This window comes from Manacus candei, unplaced genomic scaffold, assembly GCF_025592945.1.
Source record: "Manacus candei isolate 608988 ecotype Guabito, Panama unplaced genomic scaffold, ASM2559294v1 h1tg000016l, whole genome shotgun sequence".
In the NCBI taxonomy this organism is placed as follows: domain Eukaryota; kingdom Metazoa; phylum Chordata; class Aves; order Passeriformes; family Pipridae; genus Manacus; species Manacus candei.
This window is the reverse complement of record NW_026138064.1, coordinates 3638175-3656747: the sequence shown is the minus strand read 5'-3', so window position 1 is coordinate 3656747 and position 18573 is coordinate 3638175. Positions and strand designations below refer to the sequence as shown.

General features: G+C 36.6%; 1 protein-coding gene across 15 annotated transcripts in view; it reads right to left on the bottom strand.

Moving 5' to 3' along the window:
- The window catches only part of PAM (peptidylglycine alpha-amidating monooxygenase), a 125148-nt gene that overhangs the window by 931 nt on the left and 105644 nt on the right, over positions 1-18573 (bottom strand). For 6 of the 15 annotated variants that reach the window (XM_051782586.1, XM_051782585.1, XM_051782590.1 and 3 more), the window contains 10 exons: positions 17602-17731; positions 12553-12669; positions 11952-12024; positions 10454-10661; positions 9577-9777; positions 6741-6859; positions 5647-5746; positions 4262-4315; positions 1499-1711; positions 405-461 (listed from right to left, as the gene is read on the bottom strand). In XM_051782586.1, coding sequence (XP_051638546.1) covers positions 405-461; positions 1499-1711; positions 4262-4315; positions 5647-5746; positions 6741-6859; positions 9577-9777; positions 10454-10661; positions 11952-12024; positions 12553-12669; positions 17602-17731 — 1272 coding nt within the window. The remainder of the gene's footprint in view (positions 1-404; positions 462-1498; positions 1712-4261; positions 4316-5646; positions 5747-6740; positions 6860-9576; positions 9778-10453; positions 10662-11951; positions 12025-12552; positions 12670-17601; positions 17732-18573) is intronic. The other 9 variants (XM_051782587.1, XM_051782591.1, XM_051782598.1 and 6 more) reach the window with 5 other exon arrangements.

The following is an 18573-nucleotide window of genomic DNA, read 5'->3' as shown; positions in this document are numbered from 1 at the left end:
GATCCACAAACACTAAGTACAGATATCATGACAGAAGAAGGAAATTCATATTTGAAGTAGAAGTTTCAAACTATTTTTTTTCAGCATCCATTGTTTCATTAAGTCTTTACAGAGACTACAGGTGTTCCTACTTGTTTGCCCATAGTCTCAAAATGCTTAATTTAATTCACCAGATCCATGACTACTTATTATAGCCACCTCCTTCCCACTGCTAGTGACACATCTTCTTTGGTAGGCAGATAATGACAGATTAAAGGTGTTGTAAAAGACATTTCCAAAACACACCCGACCTTTGCCCACAATTCTTCCTCTGAGAAAGTTCCACCAAATCTGTTATTCAACATGAATACAGAAAATAGCCTCCAGTTACTGCATTTTAAAAGATCTTCAGTGATGAGACTCACCTCTGAGTCTGCCTAAAATTCTGCCTGAACTTGAATCAAGTTTGTGTTCCTCATCAGCTGAAAAATAAGGTAAATTTAAAAAATAAGCTAAACTCCCCAACATACTATGACTAAATAATTATTTTCTGATACGAAGCACAGACATTCAAACAAATCAATCAACAACTCTGAGAAGCCAGGAGTGGCAGTATTGCAGTAGTCTAGAGTGTTAGCATATTTGATATGCTATTTAGCACAACTGATATGCTAAAACATCTTTGAATACAAAGAGTCAGGAAGCTGCACGCTGAAATTTTCAAATAAAATACATGAAATTCAGTTGCACAGCCTTGTTAGATTGCTGAATTGCCTACTCTGTCACAGTAGGTCCTGACCAGTGGCAGAACTGTGTTATTTGTCTCTTCCATGTACATTTTCTTCTCTGGATGAGACTGTCTTGATAAAACAATTTTGTGATACAAAATAAGAAGCATAGTGATAAAACTTCTATTGCAATTTACCAATTTATGAAAAATAATGTTATTTTACAGTATGAATTAAGAACAAATTTACACTGCTTATAAGTACCAATTAAAGCTGTGGGAGCAATGGATGAAAGTGCACTATGGAAACATGTCTGACTTACAAAGTGCACTAGGTAGTAGTGAACAATAATATATAATCTCTTGTAAATGTTATCTGTTTGCATTTTGCTTATACCTCTGTAATACCCACAGAGTCTTTTGTTCTCAGCAATTTCAAGATCCCACACTAGAAAATCAAACTATGCTCAGGTATTAATATTTATGTATTCTAGACAACAGAACAGGAATACATGCTCTCAGGTGTTTCTGAGATAACAATTTTTGGCTTGACACCAATTATAGATTTTGATATATATTCTGAAGAAGTGGTGGCTTGAGATGCACTACTAAAGGCACAGGGGGATACAGGTGTTGTGTGCACATGATTCTTAGTTCACGTGCAACACCACTGCAGCTGTTTAGGAGGGCAAAGGGACAGTAAGATTCTCTCTTCACACCGTCATCCCTCAGTGTTCAGTAAATGTTTTGAACTGGAATAATAAAAGCCTATTCTCTAAAACAGTTACTCACAGTTACCTCCATAGACAGTTGTCTTCCTCCACCGAATAAATATTAAAATTGCCAGCAGGACAACAACAGGGATAATTAGAAGAGTTGTAATAAGGACAAAGGAAACTCCAGTGCTGCTGGCCTGTTGGACCAAGGGTTGTTTATCCGCATCCTTTAGAGAGTGTGTTGACTCTGGCTTGTTTTTCAATCTCACTTCTGCAACTGCTTCTGATTCTTTAAAAAGAAAGCAATTTCTGTATGTAACCCATATGCATCAAGCTACACAGAATAAGGCATTCTAGGAAAGATCAAGCTAGTTGAGTAAGTGTTGAGTAACAGGGAAACAAAAGATAAACCCTTACAGAGACATTTTTGGTTCTTGCTCTTGTTATCCCAAATATAAGGCAGGGAGAGTCTGAATGATACCTCTCACTAGCAAAGATTCCCTCCCCTCTTCTCAAGTGGGGAAAGGTGTCAGAGACAGTTTTGTCTTAAAAAGCATCCATCGTTTAAAATACAAGAAATTCCTCCAAAGATCTACTTTTGAAATAGGTGTGTGGTGTAGTATCAATTAAATATCTCCTTTTGATAATAACACTTCCATAAAAAATATGGAAAGCTAGTATATACAGAACGGAAAAGTTTAAAGTTCTTTTAATAAAACTGTGACAAAGGGTTAAATTTTCACTACTGTTACATCTCATGAAAGAACTTTGGTTCTGTGAATCTGGAGAGCTCTTGAACACTGCATCCAGTCATTCCTGACTAATTTGTTAACTCTCCACCTACAAGAAAAACTATTTCAAAAAAAACCTTTATGCTGTTTTATGTGTGTATCACATGCTTTGTGATAACTTTTAGCGAGTAAAACTGCCCAGCTATATATTTTGATGTTGGACTGAACAGCGTGTCTTAACAAGCAGCTGCATCACAAACGCACTCTGAATCAAATCTGTTTTGATTCTGTATCAAAATTAAAATGAAGTTCTATTTTGAAAGAATAGCAAAACCTTCAATTTACACTCAACATCAATACAACTATAACAATATCACTGTTATTACAAGTACCAGGATAACAATGATACAGTGGAAACACACTGTCTGTTTAAGCAGTAGTTATAGCCAAGGAAAATTTTCCTCCACCATCTTGGGCAAATCTATGGTTCTCCACATATTTTCCCCCATGTCACAGCAGTACAAGCATTAGTGACAGTCTGTCAACTAGGATGCTGGGAGAGTGCAGGCCACGCCTGCCCATTTATTAAGCAGAGGCTGCCACAAAGTCCATTGGCTCTTTTATTCCAGTGGAGTTGAAAGATGTTAATTTCAGTCTACCAACTCTAATCAGTTTTAGAGATTGTTACTTAAAACCTTTTTCTCAGCCTGGTGATAATATTGCATTTTTAATCTATGACATTAGAAAGGTCAGCTAAAGAAGGCCAAAAAAGCATTAATATATCCCTGCATATACAGCGTGCTGTAATGCCAGCTCTTCCCTCTTGAGTGCTTCAGGTGGGGTCATGTACCAACAGAGATAAAATAAAAGATTAACAGTTTTGGCAGTAAAGATTTCATTGTTTCATAATGCTAGCCTTCCTGATTCTACTTTCCCAGGCAACTATCAGCAAGACAAGAGGGCATGGTCTCAAGTTGTGCCAGGGGAGGTTTAGGTTAGATATGAGAAAGAATTTCTTTACAGAGAGGGTGGTCAGACATTGGAATGGGCTGCCCAGGGAAGTAGTGGATTCTCCGTCCCTGGAGATTTTTAAAAAGAGACTGGATGTGGCACTTAGTGCCATGGTCTAGCAACTGCAGCGGTGTTGGATCAAGGGTTGGACTTGATGATCTCGGAGGTCCCTTCCAACCCAGCAGATTCTATGATTCTATGATTTATTCTATATGCTTTCAATTGGCAATTGGGATATTTTGGTACCTTCCTCTGTCCACATATACATGGTTAAAGCAAACTACACAAGCTCTGAATTTAACCAAAGAAAACCAGTTAAGAGCATATGAACATTTTATAAAAGCTTTTATAAATAGTACCATAGCCTGGTACTGCTTTTCTGAAAGGCAAATGAACATTTCCCTTTCAACATAAAAGACCTATGTAACAGAATACAAATGGCTGAAATTACTTTTCATCTACGTGAATTGCTATTTTACTTTTGTATTTCTTTATCTCCTTATATAGTTTCTACATGGTTTTCTTTTCATTTTTCTTCTCTGTTTTTTTTCTTTTTCTTAGTTTTCATGCAGATAAATTAAGAAAAAAGAATAGTAAATCTATGGTAACAAATCTAAATAGAAAAAATGGTATTTCTTGACATATGGTGTGACTGGCAAGGCTATGTACTGAAAGACTATACAAAAAGATAAACCAATTGTCACTTCAAATAACCCTTTTTTGGTGGTTAAGGGTTGTGGAGCAGGGGGGGAGTAACTATCACGGTTATATTTCAGAGCTATTTCTGCATCTAAGGGAGTTTCCATAGATACCAATCTGGACCATACCAGATGGTGGTATGGAATTAATCCACCAGTTAAATTTTTATCTTAGTATCTGTGAAGCACTTGTCATCACCGAAAATGAAATGTTTAGATTGGCTGTAAAATGGCAGCTACCAGGTAACACTGTCACAAGCTGCTTTCCAGAGCCTCCTATGCCAACTCATGAAAACGAAACAGTCAAACAGTTAGTATTTTTCCCCTCCAACTTGGCAGAAGCAGCCCTAGTCTCTGTGAACACACTCATTCCTTCATTTCATTATGAATCAGACTAACCTTTTATTTCCTGTACCTCAATACCAGCCTTTTTAACTGACCGATGTTCCACTTCTGTAAAACAAAATCATTCTTCAGGACAACTGACATTTCAGAAGAACAGTCAGTGACATTTTTCTGCTAGCTTTCTCAAAGGTACAGCACAATCCTACAGTAAACAATCCCATCAGCACCAAGGAGAGTCAATATAAACCATTCAATAGCTCACAAGCCATGAGAAAAGAAGAAAGACCTTGATTCATGAAAGGTGCTTGCAATAATCAACTCATGCACCACAGACATTTTATGGGTATGTCTAAAGGTTCAGGGATTTCCACAAAAATAAAACTGTTCATTATAATCAAAATCACAATGGATTAAAGGCTGGTTGAATTCAGGTTTCTTAGCTACTTCAGTTTTATACTGCAGCAAAAACTGAAAAGAAAGTTATATACAAGGACTTCTCTCATCAAACCTGTAATACTTCCATGATTTTTTTATTCTCACGTTTCTCTGAATAAAAGCCTAGGAGCGTTCTTGTTCAGTTTACTAGATGTGGAAAAAACAACATCCAGTCAGAATTACAATTTATCTGGTCCAGTCTCCTGTTATTAAGTGCTGTTGATACCAGATGCCCCAAAGGAAAATCCATGAATTATAAACAGACAAATACGGAATAACTAGCTTAGTCATTTATAGCAGTAGACTCATATTGGATGACTAACATCCTGAAGCCTAAGGCTTTATCTATCTCATAAATTTTTTATCCCATATAATGTAGCAGTGGATTATATTTTTATTCCTGTAAAACATACAACCCCTCTCTGAATTCTACTAAATTGATGTCTGACTAATCAGGTCCCTCTCCCTGAAGTCAGGCTGCTTGCCTTAGAGGTTACTATATTAACACTGGTAAATGTTTCCTCTGTGTGGAAATAGGACTTCAAATTATACTAGAATAATTTTCTAATGAGAAGTACTCCCAATGAAATGAATATAAACTTTAAGTTGACTTGTGTCTTCACTTCATCCCCTATATGATAATCTCAAAGGAAGCAGTTGAACTCTAAGCAAATGATACACTGAAATTATCAAAAGTCTTTGTTAAGCAGGTACTGACATGACAAGGGATAGATCTAGCATAGGGCAAATGCATTTTGATCCCTTCTGTGACAAACAAACCCATGTGTTCAGGACTCTTCTTTGTCAGACCATTCAGCAATGCTGAAGGATGGTCTTCTAATGAAAACTGAGCAGCAGCACACAACTTCTGCAGGAAGAGCTTGTAGTGTAACTAAATCACTGTCACTAAGCCACTAGGTTCTTGGCCAGTGACACCAGGTAAGTGGTACTGACTCGAAGATACAAAATGTGAAGCTGTGACATTAAGAACAAAAAGAACATACTTTCTGTGGATGCAAACTTCCACACGGCTCTGGCATGAACATCTCCAACGAACACTGTTCTGTCTTCTGAAGCAACAATATCATGCGGCATCTCAAAGCTCTGTGAAGACAAGCAGTCACAGGTCACCCATAAGTGTCTACATGCTCATGAGGCCTCCTTAATCCTGAACTTGAGACTGGTCATATTCATCCTTCCTTGGACTGGAAAATGCAGCAGGTGCTGGTGTGGAGGCCTAACATATGTGAAAGGAGAGGGATTTCATTCCTATTGAATGTTTGCCTTCTCCAGGGATAAAGACATGGAGATTATTTGATGTACTAACGCTAAAAAAATTTCTATTTTAATAACATTTCTATTCATAATATTGCACTCAATTTTATCCTGTGACATACACATTTTCAAAAATAATCTTGGTTTGAAGCCCAAATATTTAGTTTTTCTTGGAGTTTATATGCAACACAGCTATTTGCTATATACTCAGAAAAAATAACTCTCAGTAATATAATTTAAAACTGGACTGCAAATAAAGAGTGTACGTGTTACCCACGAGTGGGATTATTAACATTCATTCTTTTGTCTAAGAGCATATATGAAAATGGGATTAAAAAAAACCCCATAATTTTTATGTACAATATCATATGAAGGATATTTAGCCTTAACTTCCACACTAGTATTCTGTAAAAAAGGGATGTAACCATATAGTTGCATATTAACACTGCTTAGGAATATGCTCTATTTTTTGACAAATTACTAGCATCTAAATATATGTGTATTTCAATTCCTTCATTATTTTCTTAAATTAGCTTTTAAGAATGTCTGGAAGCAATTAAGTAGGCTATCCTGACTGAAGGCATTATCTGTAGGAATCATCTTGAGGGTATATAATTTTCAAATGTATACCACACGTAGAAACTAAGACCTAAAACTCTACTGTCTTCATTAAATTAGTATTATAAAGAATTCTATTTGAATACCTTATATTATAAAACACCTTATTTCCTGCAGTAGCCTTATGAAAGTTGGAAAAGTAGGATGTTACCAACGTTCTCATATATATAACTATATGCAACAGGCACTCTGTGTAATACTCTACCTTTCTAAGTGGAATGAAAAAATCAATTATTTCTCCAGTAGAGAAGTTCATCACAAATCCTTGCACTGGTTCTGCCTCTCCAGGATAAGGCATTCCATTAACTGCGAAGAGGAGACCACCTGCAAAAACATACACTTGCCTTAGAACCCACATGCAGCAAACTGCAGTGAACTGTAATAGTTTAGATGAAAAAAAGTCTCTCTAAGAGACAGAAAAGTAACTCAACAGGAAACTAAACTGCCAGAGGAAAGACAAGTGAGGTATAACACTTGAAAGTCTGCCATTTAAGAGATGTACATTTAGTCCAAACGAGAAGAATAAGCAAAGTAAAATTTTACAGATTGGTTAAATGTACAAGGAATGTAAAAGTGTTAAAAAATAATTTGAAGAATACTTTGCTAAGGATGGTTGATCTGATAGGCAGAAGTTCTTTCAATGCATCAAGAGCAGAAAATCAGCTTGGGAATCACTGGGACCACAAGAGGAAAAGGAGTGAAAGGTGGACTCAGGGATTAGGGGCCTGTGGCAAAGAAGCTGGTTTTGGCAGATATTTTCTGTTTAATATGTTGGGAAGATTATGACACTCATTTTTTTCCTAGCAAAGAGGTCAGAGGAGCCAGCTCAACTGGAAGGATATATGCAAAAGGTATTAGCCAAGTTGGAGGTTAATAATTCACCAGGTTTAGATGGCATTTACTCAAATTTAGAAGGAAGCCAAATGGGAAATCACAGACCTTAGGACAAGTTAAGTAAACCAGCACTGCAAACAGCTATTCCTCCAGAAGACTAAAAGAATGCTGAATTAATGCTCACCTACAAGAAGGACTCAAAAGGGTGCCTGTTAACACGTTAACAATTCTGGCTTCCATCTCCAGTAAGATGGTAGAACCCATAAAGAAGAGTAAGACGTGGGCAAGTGTGGCCTGTCAGAAACAAGCTCATACAGCTTCTCTAAGGATTATGCCTCAGCTCTGAACAGGGAGAAAAAGCACAGAGCTAAAGCAGATTCTGCAGTCATACTTAGGTTTTCAGAAAACACTCGGCAAGGTAGTGCATCAGAGGTTATTAATGAATGTGAGTTATCACAGGGCTGAATGAAAGATCCATTAATGAACAGGAAGCAAAGAACAGAGCTTACAGGCAGAGCTCATATAATTGTTCAGGACAGAGAAGTCTGAATAGTGTGATCTTGTAGGGATCACAATCAGAAACAATTTTATTCAATAGTCTTCATCAGTGACCAGAAAAATGGGATGAACAATGAAATCAACCAGTCTGAGGAATATACTGAGTTCTGCAGAGTAGTCAAAAGCTTGATGATACTGAGAGAGTCTGGAAAGACTTTTTATAAGTCAGTTGTCAAACAAGGGGCAGAAGAGCTTCAGCAAAGACAAGTATGAAGTGATTCTTTTGCAAAAAAGTAATTTAAATCATGCCTATGTGATGTTTAAGCTTGGAACTGGCAGCTACAGCTCAGGAGAGACATCTCCAAGCCACTACTGAAACATTTCTCAAATCTCTGGCTCCACGTACAGTGTCAGCCAAAATTTCAATAGAATGTCTGGCATCCTGAGAAAGAGAATTAGGAATGGAAGGGACAGTTGTGCCACTATGCAAAAACTCAGCATGCCCACATCTTGAGTACTGAGTGTTATCCTGCATCTCAAGGACGTCCCAATGAAGCTGAAGATGCAAGAAAAGGCAACTACAATACTCAAGAGGTTGAAGCAATTAAATGGCTTATGAGGAGGGACCAAGGTGGGATGGGGTTCTTCGGTTTGAGGAGGATAAGTCAAGTTGAAGAGGCACCAGCTTTGGTGAGTGTGGAACTGTTATTCAACTTCCAAATACTGGGACTGAGAAGCACTCAATGAAACTAGGTCACTTTTTCATATGAAAAAAAAATAAAGTAGGTAATGAACTTCTGGAGCCTGTAACCACAGGAGGCCAATGAGCCAGACAGTACAAGTCAGTTCAAAATGAGACTAAGAAAACTCATGGGCAATAGCTCTATAGAAAGATACTATGAAGACAAGGTCAGAGTCTACCTCCTAACACTGCTAAATAAATGGCTTGTGGATGCATGTTGAGTAGGAGAGGAATGGGCCACAAAATGCAGCCAGGCTTACACATCCTCCTCAGAATGCCTCTTTTGCTCCCACCATCAGAGATAGAGCCAGAGGTACCAAGTATCTCCTCTAGCACAGTATTTTTTTACATTCTTGGCAGATGCAAAAGAGATAACCCTGATATTAAATCTGAGGAATCAGGAGCCAGACATGCCAAAATTCCTTATCCAGTTTTAACATTTACATTACTTTTAGAATCAGTATTAAAATCTAATCTCAAAGCTTAATACAGTAATTGTAATCTAAACTGTGATATTAAACCCACAAGTTTTTCAAACTGTTTGCTTTCAGTTTTTCTGTTTCATGAAACCCAAAACCCTTCCTGGTAATTTGGAACATTTTAATTTTTTTTCTCTTCAATGGAGTTTGAAATTAATATTTTAAAATGTTATTGTTAGTAATAATATGCTGTTATTAACTAATTGACTGTGTAGTCACCAGGAACCGACAAGATCATCTGCTTGTTGACATCACATTTAGGGAGTCTAATCAGTCATTTCTCAGAAGCAGAGATTATATGCAAGCTTCCCCCATCTGCAAGTAGGAAAACAGGTAGCTCTCAAATTTTCCATTGCATCAGGTCTAATTTGAAAGAGAATTAATATCTGCCCTAAGATAACATGACAGCACTCTTCATGAAATAACACTGAAACACTCTGACATCCTGGCACAGGAAATACTTGAAATCTGAAGAACAGGAAGATTACCTGGAACATATGAAACTGCAAACAACTCTCTTCCAAATGATTTGTGTTTGATCTCTCTTGTGAACTCCCCGGTCTCTAATCTGAAGCACTGAATTCGACCATTTTCCCGGTCTGCAACGCACAGCTGACTGAAGTCAGGGATCAGGGCTAAGCTGTGGGGGATATGAAACTGTCCAGGTCTGGCTCTGCCTAGAGAAGACTCTGCAATACAAAAGATCCAGGTTTGTGTTAAAGTATGCACTGAAATGATCAGTTTTCCTTAGAAACAGCAGAATGACAAATAAGGCAATATAGCACCAGGAAAAGACCAAGGTCAGCTTGCTTTCTTCTCCAGTACTTTTACTGTTTTAGGTAGATAAATCACAGTAACTTACTGCAGTTTCTTTGTAAATCCTGAATTTATGAATTTGCTATTTCCCTATAATATTCAACATAGTTTAATGCCTGATACATAAATCTGAGTCAGGCAGAAATGTAATTATTCATAAAACTTAAAATAGATGGAATCATGGCATAAATCTTGCAAAAATGATAAAGGCTTATATTATTTTATTAAATGTTTAAGAAAAAAATTACGTTTGTGAAAGTCAGACCTTTTTCTTGATAAAATAGGACATGCCAGTGCTCATACTGAAAGCAAGCTAAAAAATCCCCACTTCTTAATCTCAGTAAATATGTAACTACTAAAAGTAGCTGTATGAAGAGCCGAGAGAAAATCTGAATGCAATGACAAGGCTGAAATTCAGGTGAGGCCTGGAAGGTATTTCAGTAATAGAAATTCATTAAAAAAATTAACAGTAACATCAGCAATCTTGTGGTTCATGACGAGTTCGTGGTAACAGCAGTATGGGTAAAGTGTCAAGAGCTCTGACTGTACCTTCTCCCCACTGCATCACGTACAGTCCATCTGGAGAGAACTGAATAATTCGGCTGTTACAGTAGCCATCAGAGACATAAATGCTGCCAGTGATTGGATCCACGGCCACATCAGTTGGTTGACAGAAATGATTTTTGTCACTCCCTGGTTGCAAAGCCACTCCCAAGGTCAGTAATGGTTCTTTGCCTTCTGTTCCCAGTTTGAAAACCTTTTTTTTTCAGTCAACAGGAAAAGAGAAGAGGTTTCAGTTATGGTAGGTGAAATCTAAGAGGGATGACTGTCTAGGGAAAAATATCTATCACTGTGTGTAAAGTAAATTTATATACCAAACATAATCTTAATATATTGACTATAATATATATTACCAGTTTGTCAATAGTGTGGATTCTAGAAAATTTCTGCTTAAAATATAATTCTCCTGTCATTACAAAGTAAATGAGCTAGTTTCACATTCTACTTTTAAGTACATCAATAAGCAAAAGATGCAGCAGAAAAGCCCAGAGGGGTCTTTACAGGCTTGAAAGGGACCCATGTGAACCTTGTGAAGTTCAATGACACCAAAAGCAATGTCCTGCACCTGTGCTGGGGCAGTCCCAGCAAAAAAATACAGGCTGGGCAGAGAATGGATTGAAAGCAGCCCTGAAGAGAAGGTGTTGGTTGGCCAGAAACTCAACACAAGTTAGCAGTGCAGCCCAGAAAGGCAACTATGTCCTGGGCTGCATCCAAAGCACTGTGGGCAGCAGGTCAAGGGAGGGGATTCTCCCTCTCTACTCTGCTCTGGTGAGACCCCATCTGCAGAGCTGCATCCAGCTCTGGGGCCCCAACAGAAAAAGCACATAGATCTGTTGGAGCAGGCCCAGATGAAGCCACAAAGATGATCAGAGGGATGGAGCACCTCTTGTATAAGGACAGGTTGAGTTAGGGCTGTTCAGCCTGGAGAAGAGAAAGCTTCAGGAAGACTTTATAGCACCTGCCAGTACTTAAAGGGGCTCCTTCCACTATACTTCAAAGAGACCTGGAAAAGGACTTTTCACAAGGACATATAGGGACAGGAGAAGGGGGAATGGCTTTAAAATGAAAGAGAGTAGATTTAGATTGGATATCATGAAGAAATTCTTTACTGTGAGGGTGGTGAGGCACTGGAACAGGCTGCCCAGAGAAGCTGTGGATATCCCATCCCAGAAAGTGTTCAAGGACAGGTTGGATGGGGCTTTGAGCAACCTTGCCTACTGGATGGTGTGGGTGGAATGAGGTGAACTTTAAGGTCCCTTCAACCCAGGCCATTCTATGATTCTATGATTTCTACATTCTATGTCCATGTAACAAATTATTCAACAGGACTATATTCCATGAAGTGCACAGGGGTGAATTTCTGCAGGCATATTCTAACATTATTCTTAACAGGCTTAGATAAGCAATTTATGTTAAATCTCTAGGAAAACAAAAACAGTTTTTTGTGAAATATTAAGGTCCTGGTACTAAAGTTTCAGACACATACCTGATGAAGGGCTACATCAGTGACCCAGTAGTTACCATTTTTATCTATACTCAAACCATGTGGTAAATAAAATCTGCAAGCACAAATATAGAAGAAACAAATATAGAAGAACAAAGTTAAAATCATTTTTATGGAAGAAAATTATATAGATAAGAAGATTTCACTTTTTACCTACAGATCAAAAAATGCTGTACAAAATAACTACAGTTAATATTTAATGAAAAATACAGCTTTACAGGATAGAATTTTCTTGACAAGAGCATCTCAGCTTGAAATTCAGTTGATTTCTAGCATCTTACTCAGGCTACCTTGGCATCTATGAGGACAATGTACAATACTCATGAGTTCTGCTTTCTGTTCATCTGGGTGGTAGATTAAATTGTATGAATTACTAGAAAGAAGAGGTGGTAAAGGTGGGAAATTATTTCTATTAGTTGTTTATTTTATATTTATTTATTTATTTATTTATTTAAATAAACTCAGAGGCTATAATTGTACAATGTAATATAAACCACATGAAAATGGGTTTAGGAACTCTTTGGTGTAAAAATATACAGAAATATTAGTTCAATTAATAAAAGCAAAAAAAACCCAAACTTACAGACTTTTGCCTGTGGAATGGAGCAGTTTTGCATTACTTGGATTCAGCACAAGAATCGTGTTCTGTTCAATTGGTCCAAGACCTCTTTGCTGATAAACAAATTTGCTGTCAAAAGAACTACACAAAAAACAGTGGAATAGAAAGCCAGCATTAGAAAAATATACATACAACTTATGAAAGTCTAGTTTTGTAGTTCAATTCCAGTGGGGGGTTATTGGATTGGTTTTTTCTTTAGATATAAGCCTTATTACATCACTGTATGATTGCGAGAGTTAATAGCATTGTATGTCTGCATTTCCTACTGAGGTTATGACTTCCAGACTAAAGGAGCACTGAATCAACACAGCAAGAATTAAGAAAATCAACAATTAAAACTCCTCTTTTTTTTTTTTTCTCTGATTCTTTGCCGTGGCAAACCTGAAATGGAAAATCCAACCATGTAGCCTAAGAAAAAAATATAACTCATGACCAAGGCATAAGTGCCAGTAAAACCAGGTATACTTTGTGCCATCTAAGGCAATGTGTACCTGTTTGTGTGTTTTTTGCTTTTTCTCTTTTCAAACACAGTTCAATATTTTGTTAGAGCTTCCTAGTACAAGATTCAGGTCTTATGGTTCTTATCCTTCTCTGAGTATGCTTACAGAAGATTATAGGATATGATGTGTATTTCTACCCCCACAACACTACCTGGAAAATATTAATAAACAACATTTAAGCATGTCACTATTTCAGACATAAGGAACCAGGACTAACTTTCCAGAAGACATTTACTAGGCACAAAAGTATCATACTTCCAAAAGTATAGTTTCTGTACCCTTACAGAGAAGTTGGCTATTACTCTAACCTGTTAAAAAATACGCTCAGCGTTTAGTGAAGGTAAACAGAGTGTAAAATATGTTGAACAAAATTTAAATCTAAATATTAGAAAATGGTATTTGACTGTGGATGACAAATGCATGAATACAAGGCATACTTCCCACTTCCCACTCCTTGTATTTTTAAATCCATTTGTTAATCTCAAGAGAAATCCAGCTATGATTGATGCTACATGGTAAACAAGAATATACTTTGTAGTCACAGAGAAGCCTATGAATAAAGCTATTAAAATGATATATTGTACAGTTCTAGCAGCTTCACATTTCCATAGCATTAAATATTTATATGTCTAGAATTTTTAATGTGGAAAAGCAATATTGGCTTCATATATAACCAGACAAATCTATGACACAATGTGTTTAAGCTTGTGCATAGGCCATGATTAAAAAATAATATTTAGATATTGCCATTACTTATTGTAACTATTTGTAACTATTTAATTTCTGGCAGAAATCACTTCTGATAGAATCCTTTTTTACTACAAATGGTTAAGCCCAAGGTGAGTTACTAAAACTCTCTACTGACTTCTCCTAAACACTCTGGTGCCATCATGCTATAGGGAGACATTGGATTAACGGTACTGGCACACAATGGCCTACTGGTGTGTACCTGCTTGTTTGACAACAATTGTTTTATTCTTTACCATCAATGACAGTAATCTGCCATAACAAGTTCTCTCGGTTTTTAACAGTTTTATTTTAAAAGGAGTCCAACACTGGTAAGGACTTGCTGTAGGTATGAATGACCACAACTGGAGAACCAACACTGCATAGACTGAACTAATCTTATTTTAATCTACACAGACAACCACAGAAAAGAGTATCAGTGATGGCAGGTATTGTACAAAAAAAAAACAACAACCAGAAAACACAGTTGTATCTCTGGAGAACTGACTATCTAGACAACTTAAAATAATTATTGTCGTTCCTTGTTATGATTTCAGTTCTTAGTAACACTGCTGTTCAGACTTCTATTCCCAGCTCTCCTGGGAACTGAGTGCTTTCAGTGTAAATAAGAGATTGTAAGGTATGTTATGCAAAGAAAGCCTAGTGAACTCTGAAATGAGATTTTGGGAGTGATCTTCCATGCATCTTCTCCTAGAAAGGAAGTCTGACAGGGAGGACAACTGGCATGCTACAGAGTCACAGTCACTCTTCCTCCCAGCATTTGAGACCAATTTCCAGGCAGCCAATGTTCCTTTGTTTTAACTGACAAATAAGAACATAAACAATGCTGACTACTTCTAGCTTAAAAGGAGCAAGATCAAAACCAAGATCAAGACCAGAATAACTGAACACCTTACTATTATATGTCATATTGCTCTGCATCATGGTTTTCTAATAGGTTCTGAACTTTCATATTGAAGGACAAGTAAAATCTGCTGCGTATTTCACTATTTCCAACTTCAAACCTGAGTGTAATCCCACAATTATGTTTCTACTTCTCAGCTGGCCATTTCATACTAATACAAATAAATTATTGCTAAATTTACCATCCTTCTGGTGGGCTACCTATTAAATTTAGACAGACCACCTGACTTCATAAAACCTGAAAGCATAACCCTGAGCTCTATTCTTGATCAATATCCATTACCATTGTGGTACTGTGCTCAGCCTGAATTTACCTGTCTATCTTGTTAAGAATGCAGTAACAAGAATGTAGCCCATATTATTTAATATATTCTTTATAAATTCCATGAAGAGGATATATTTTTCATCATAAAATGCAAAATAACTTCCAACTGATTCATTGCTTAGACACCTGAATAGTTCTGATTTGTTTCATTCTGCCCAGCACATGCTGCATATAGCAAGGACTGTTCCAAAAGTGAGGAGACAATGTGGTAGAAGAATTTGACTTATTTAAGATGACTTTTTTTTTAATCAGGAGCAGAAGGAATGCTACTGCCACTGCAAAGCTGCTACTATATTACAGGGCTTGTCACTGCATAACTGCTTTTCTAAAGCAGACAGAAGTTACCTTGAATGTACAACAGCACAGTCAACCAGCTATATTTAGTGAAACAAGGATCTACCTTTTGTGGCAGATGTTAATAATGCCTTGGAAACATTTGTGCATAGCCTAACAGCACAGATAATTTTTTTTTAATTTGCTTCTATACTATGCAGGTGAAGCATTAAAACAGAAAATAAATTCTGGGCTTTCAGGCTATTGATTTATCACTTTTATGATTTGGCAAGGAATATTATACTCAATTAACTGTATTTTCAACAAATGATAAACGTTGACTTAAAAGCCTCGTAACTTCTTATGCCTCCCCCATATGACTGTCATGATAAACACCTTTCAAATACTAATCTTTTCTTGACAAATGAGAACACCCATTAGTCCTTCCTTTTTCAGCACAAGGCATGAAAGGGACCCAAAACAATTTCTTATGCCCACGACATACCCAAAGACAAAAAGGGAAGGCTGACTGGGTGAGCACATTTTGTGTGCCTCTTCTCTGTGCCACAAGATATGGAACAACAGCTTAACCACCAACGTGTTTTCCCAATACATTTTAAAGTCACCATATTCTGTACAAAACAGTGGTTTTAGTCTAGCTGACTTAAGGGCCCCTACCAAATGATTTACTGTGATTCACAAAAAGAAATAAAAACCCCTAAAACTTGTGAAAAAAAACCTCTCATGAGTTAGAATTTAATGTTTAGTCACCTTTACAGACGGCCCAAAACAGCAGCTTATCTCACATCTTACAGTGACTGCTGAGGACAAAGCTGAGTTAAGTGAACATGTAGTGCTACTGAGCACAGCTGGTAGGGATGTGGATTTCCAGACTACAGACCACAACTCTGATCATCTTCTGCACCCACAACTCAAGTTTTGTGCTCTGGATTGTTGCTATACCTCAATTGCCAGACACTCAAAAATACAAGTACCATTCTATTTTCAAATATTTTTTCAATTCTTTCTTCAACAACACAAAGAACAGCACTCACATTCATGCACAAAAAACCCGAGGACAAAAAACCCGAATTCAATATCAGCTTTAATGGAATACTTAAAGCCTGAGTAATACAAGTTGCATAATGCACTATCCTTTCAAATTTTATAGTCTATATTTATGTATACTTGAGCTGGAGAGCTCACTGATGTATGAGAAAAATGTATGAGAAGTAAATTATTGCCTTACCTGCTGCATTATGTTATTTAGCTGAAAACCCAAATAACTTACTTACTTTCATAAAACACTATTCTAAGCACAATTTCTTGTTATAACATTGAGAATGCTGCCTTTCCATTTTTTAGAAACTATGTTACCTTAAAATGAATTCATTGGGATTTGAAAAAAACTCCTTACCAATTAGCCTTTTAGTTATGTATATGGAGAACAGATGCTTAGAGAGAAGATAAAACCTCACATTTAAAAAGGGTACTCCATAATATTATGTTACAGGCTAATACTAATTCCTTCCAGTATCCTATTACAATTTCATGAAAGTTTTTCAAACGTGTAGATATATAAACACTATAAAATTTTAAAGGTCAGAGACATAAGGACACTGTACAAATAAGGACAGTATTCTTCATTCAGAATGGTCTGTTCTTAAAATAATATACCTTTGAGTATATTACTTTACAAACACTAGAAAAACAGCAATTTTAAAGTCTGGGCATTTTTTTTTTTGTTCAAGTGATGCTAAATGTAGCAAATTTTGTCAAATGAGTAGAACAAAGTCTGATTTGAGAGAGTATCTTCTAAGAATCCAATTTTGTTCAGTGTACATAAACAAAAAGAAGAATGAGGATACACTGGAGCTAGCTGTGCTTGTCTTAAACCCTAGTGCTAATAGCAGTACACCATACTAAAACATCACTCACCCAAACTAATTACTCCTGTTAAAACCCATGGAGAAGTAGGGATGATTAATCTTTGTGAATATCATATTAACATGGTCATACAGTTTAAGGAAGGACCTAATGTACTATATTCTTTTCCTCTGGAGTCACATTCTTACTGCCTTAAGATAGGAATCCCATCATCTTGAATTGTCAGTCACCACTTCCATTCCGAGTCTCTGAAAGGCACTTTCAGCCAAAGAACTGAATTTTAAATGGAAAAAGAACTGTCTTTCCTTGAGAAGGTCTACAAACAGCACACACCAGTTTGACCTTCTAACTTGCCATTCATCAAGAGTCTCTACTTACTTTTCATCCCAAACGTGATCACCTCTATGGAAAATAACAAGGTTATTTTCAGGGTCTAGAGCCAACCCAGAAACTTGGCCTAGTTTGAGGTCTAACCCAGGCCACTCCACAGCCTCTTCTATGTGAAAATCTGATGAAAAAAACAAATAAAACCAGACAATTATGTAGCATATTTATAAAAAAACACCAAACATGGTTAACTGGCATTTGGTACAGACTATTGGGAATTACATGGACATTTTCTTACATATAGTATTTTCATTAATGCACTGCAATTTAATCCAAGCATAGTTCTAATACAGTAAAGCATTAACAAGCACTGGCATCTTGCTACACACAGGATGACAGAAATGTCAAAACCACTTTTGACTCCATTTTTTTTCCTCCATCTTATGAGGATACATGGACACAGACTCTAGAATTTTTAGGAGCTCTACAAATACTTTCTGTACTGAAAGATTACAAAAATATACAACTACAATCCAAAACAATTAGGCAAATTTAAACATTAAGCTATCAGTGTTTTATTAAAAATGCATAACAACATGAATGACTAAATCAACTACGTAGTAGAAGTGATTGATTCATGATCTTCTTTTTCTATAAAGTTTTTAACACTAAGAAAAACATACAGAGAAAAAAGAAAAACAGCAAAGAGAAACAAATAAAACAGTAATTATGTGAAGTTTTTCTATGACATTTTTTACAGCCAACATATGCACTAGCTCTGGATAGTGCTCATATCCTAATTCAAATACTACATGCATAAGTAGGAAACAGATGTCTAAATCTGACTGAAAAGATGAAGAAGGGTAGAATATCTGTCATTGTTTATGGCATAACACTCTGTTTTTAAGAAGAAATACTCTACAGCTTTTGAGTAACATGAATCTGATTTCCATACTAAATCAACAGCACAGGATTCAGCAAGTGAACCACTACTGAAAGGTCAAATACTTGTGATTGCCTTAA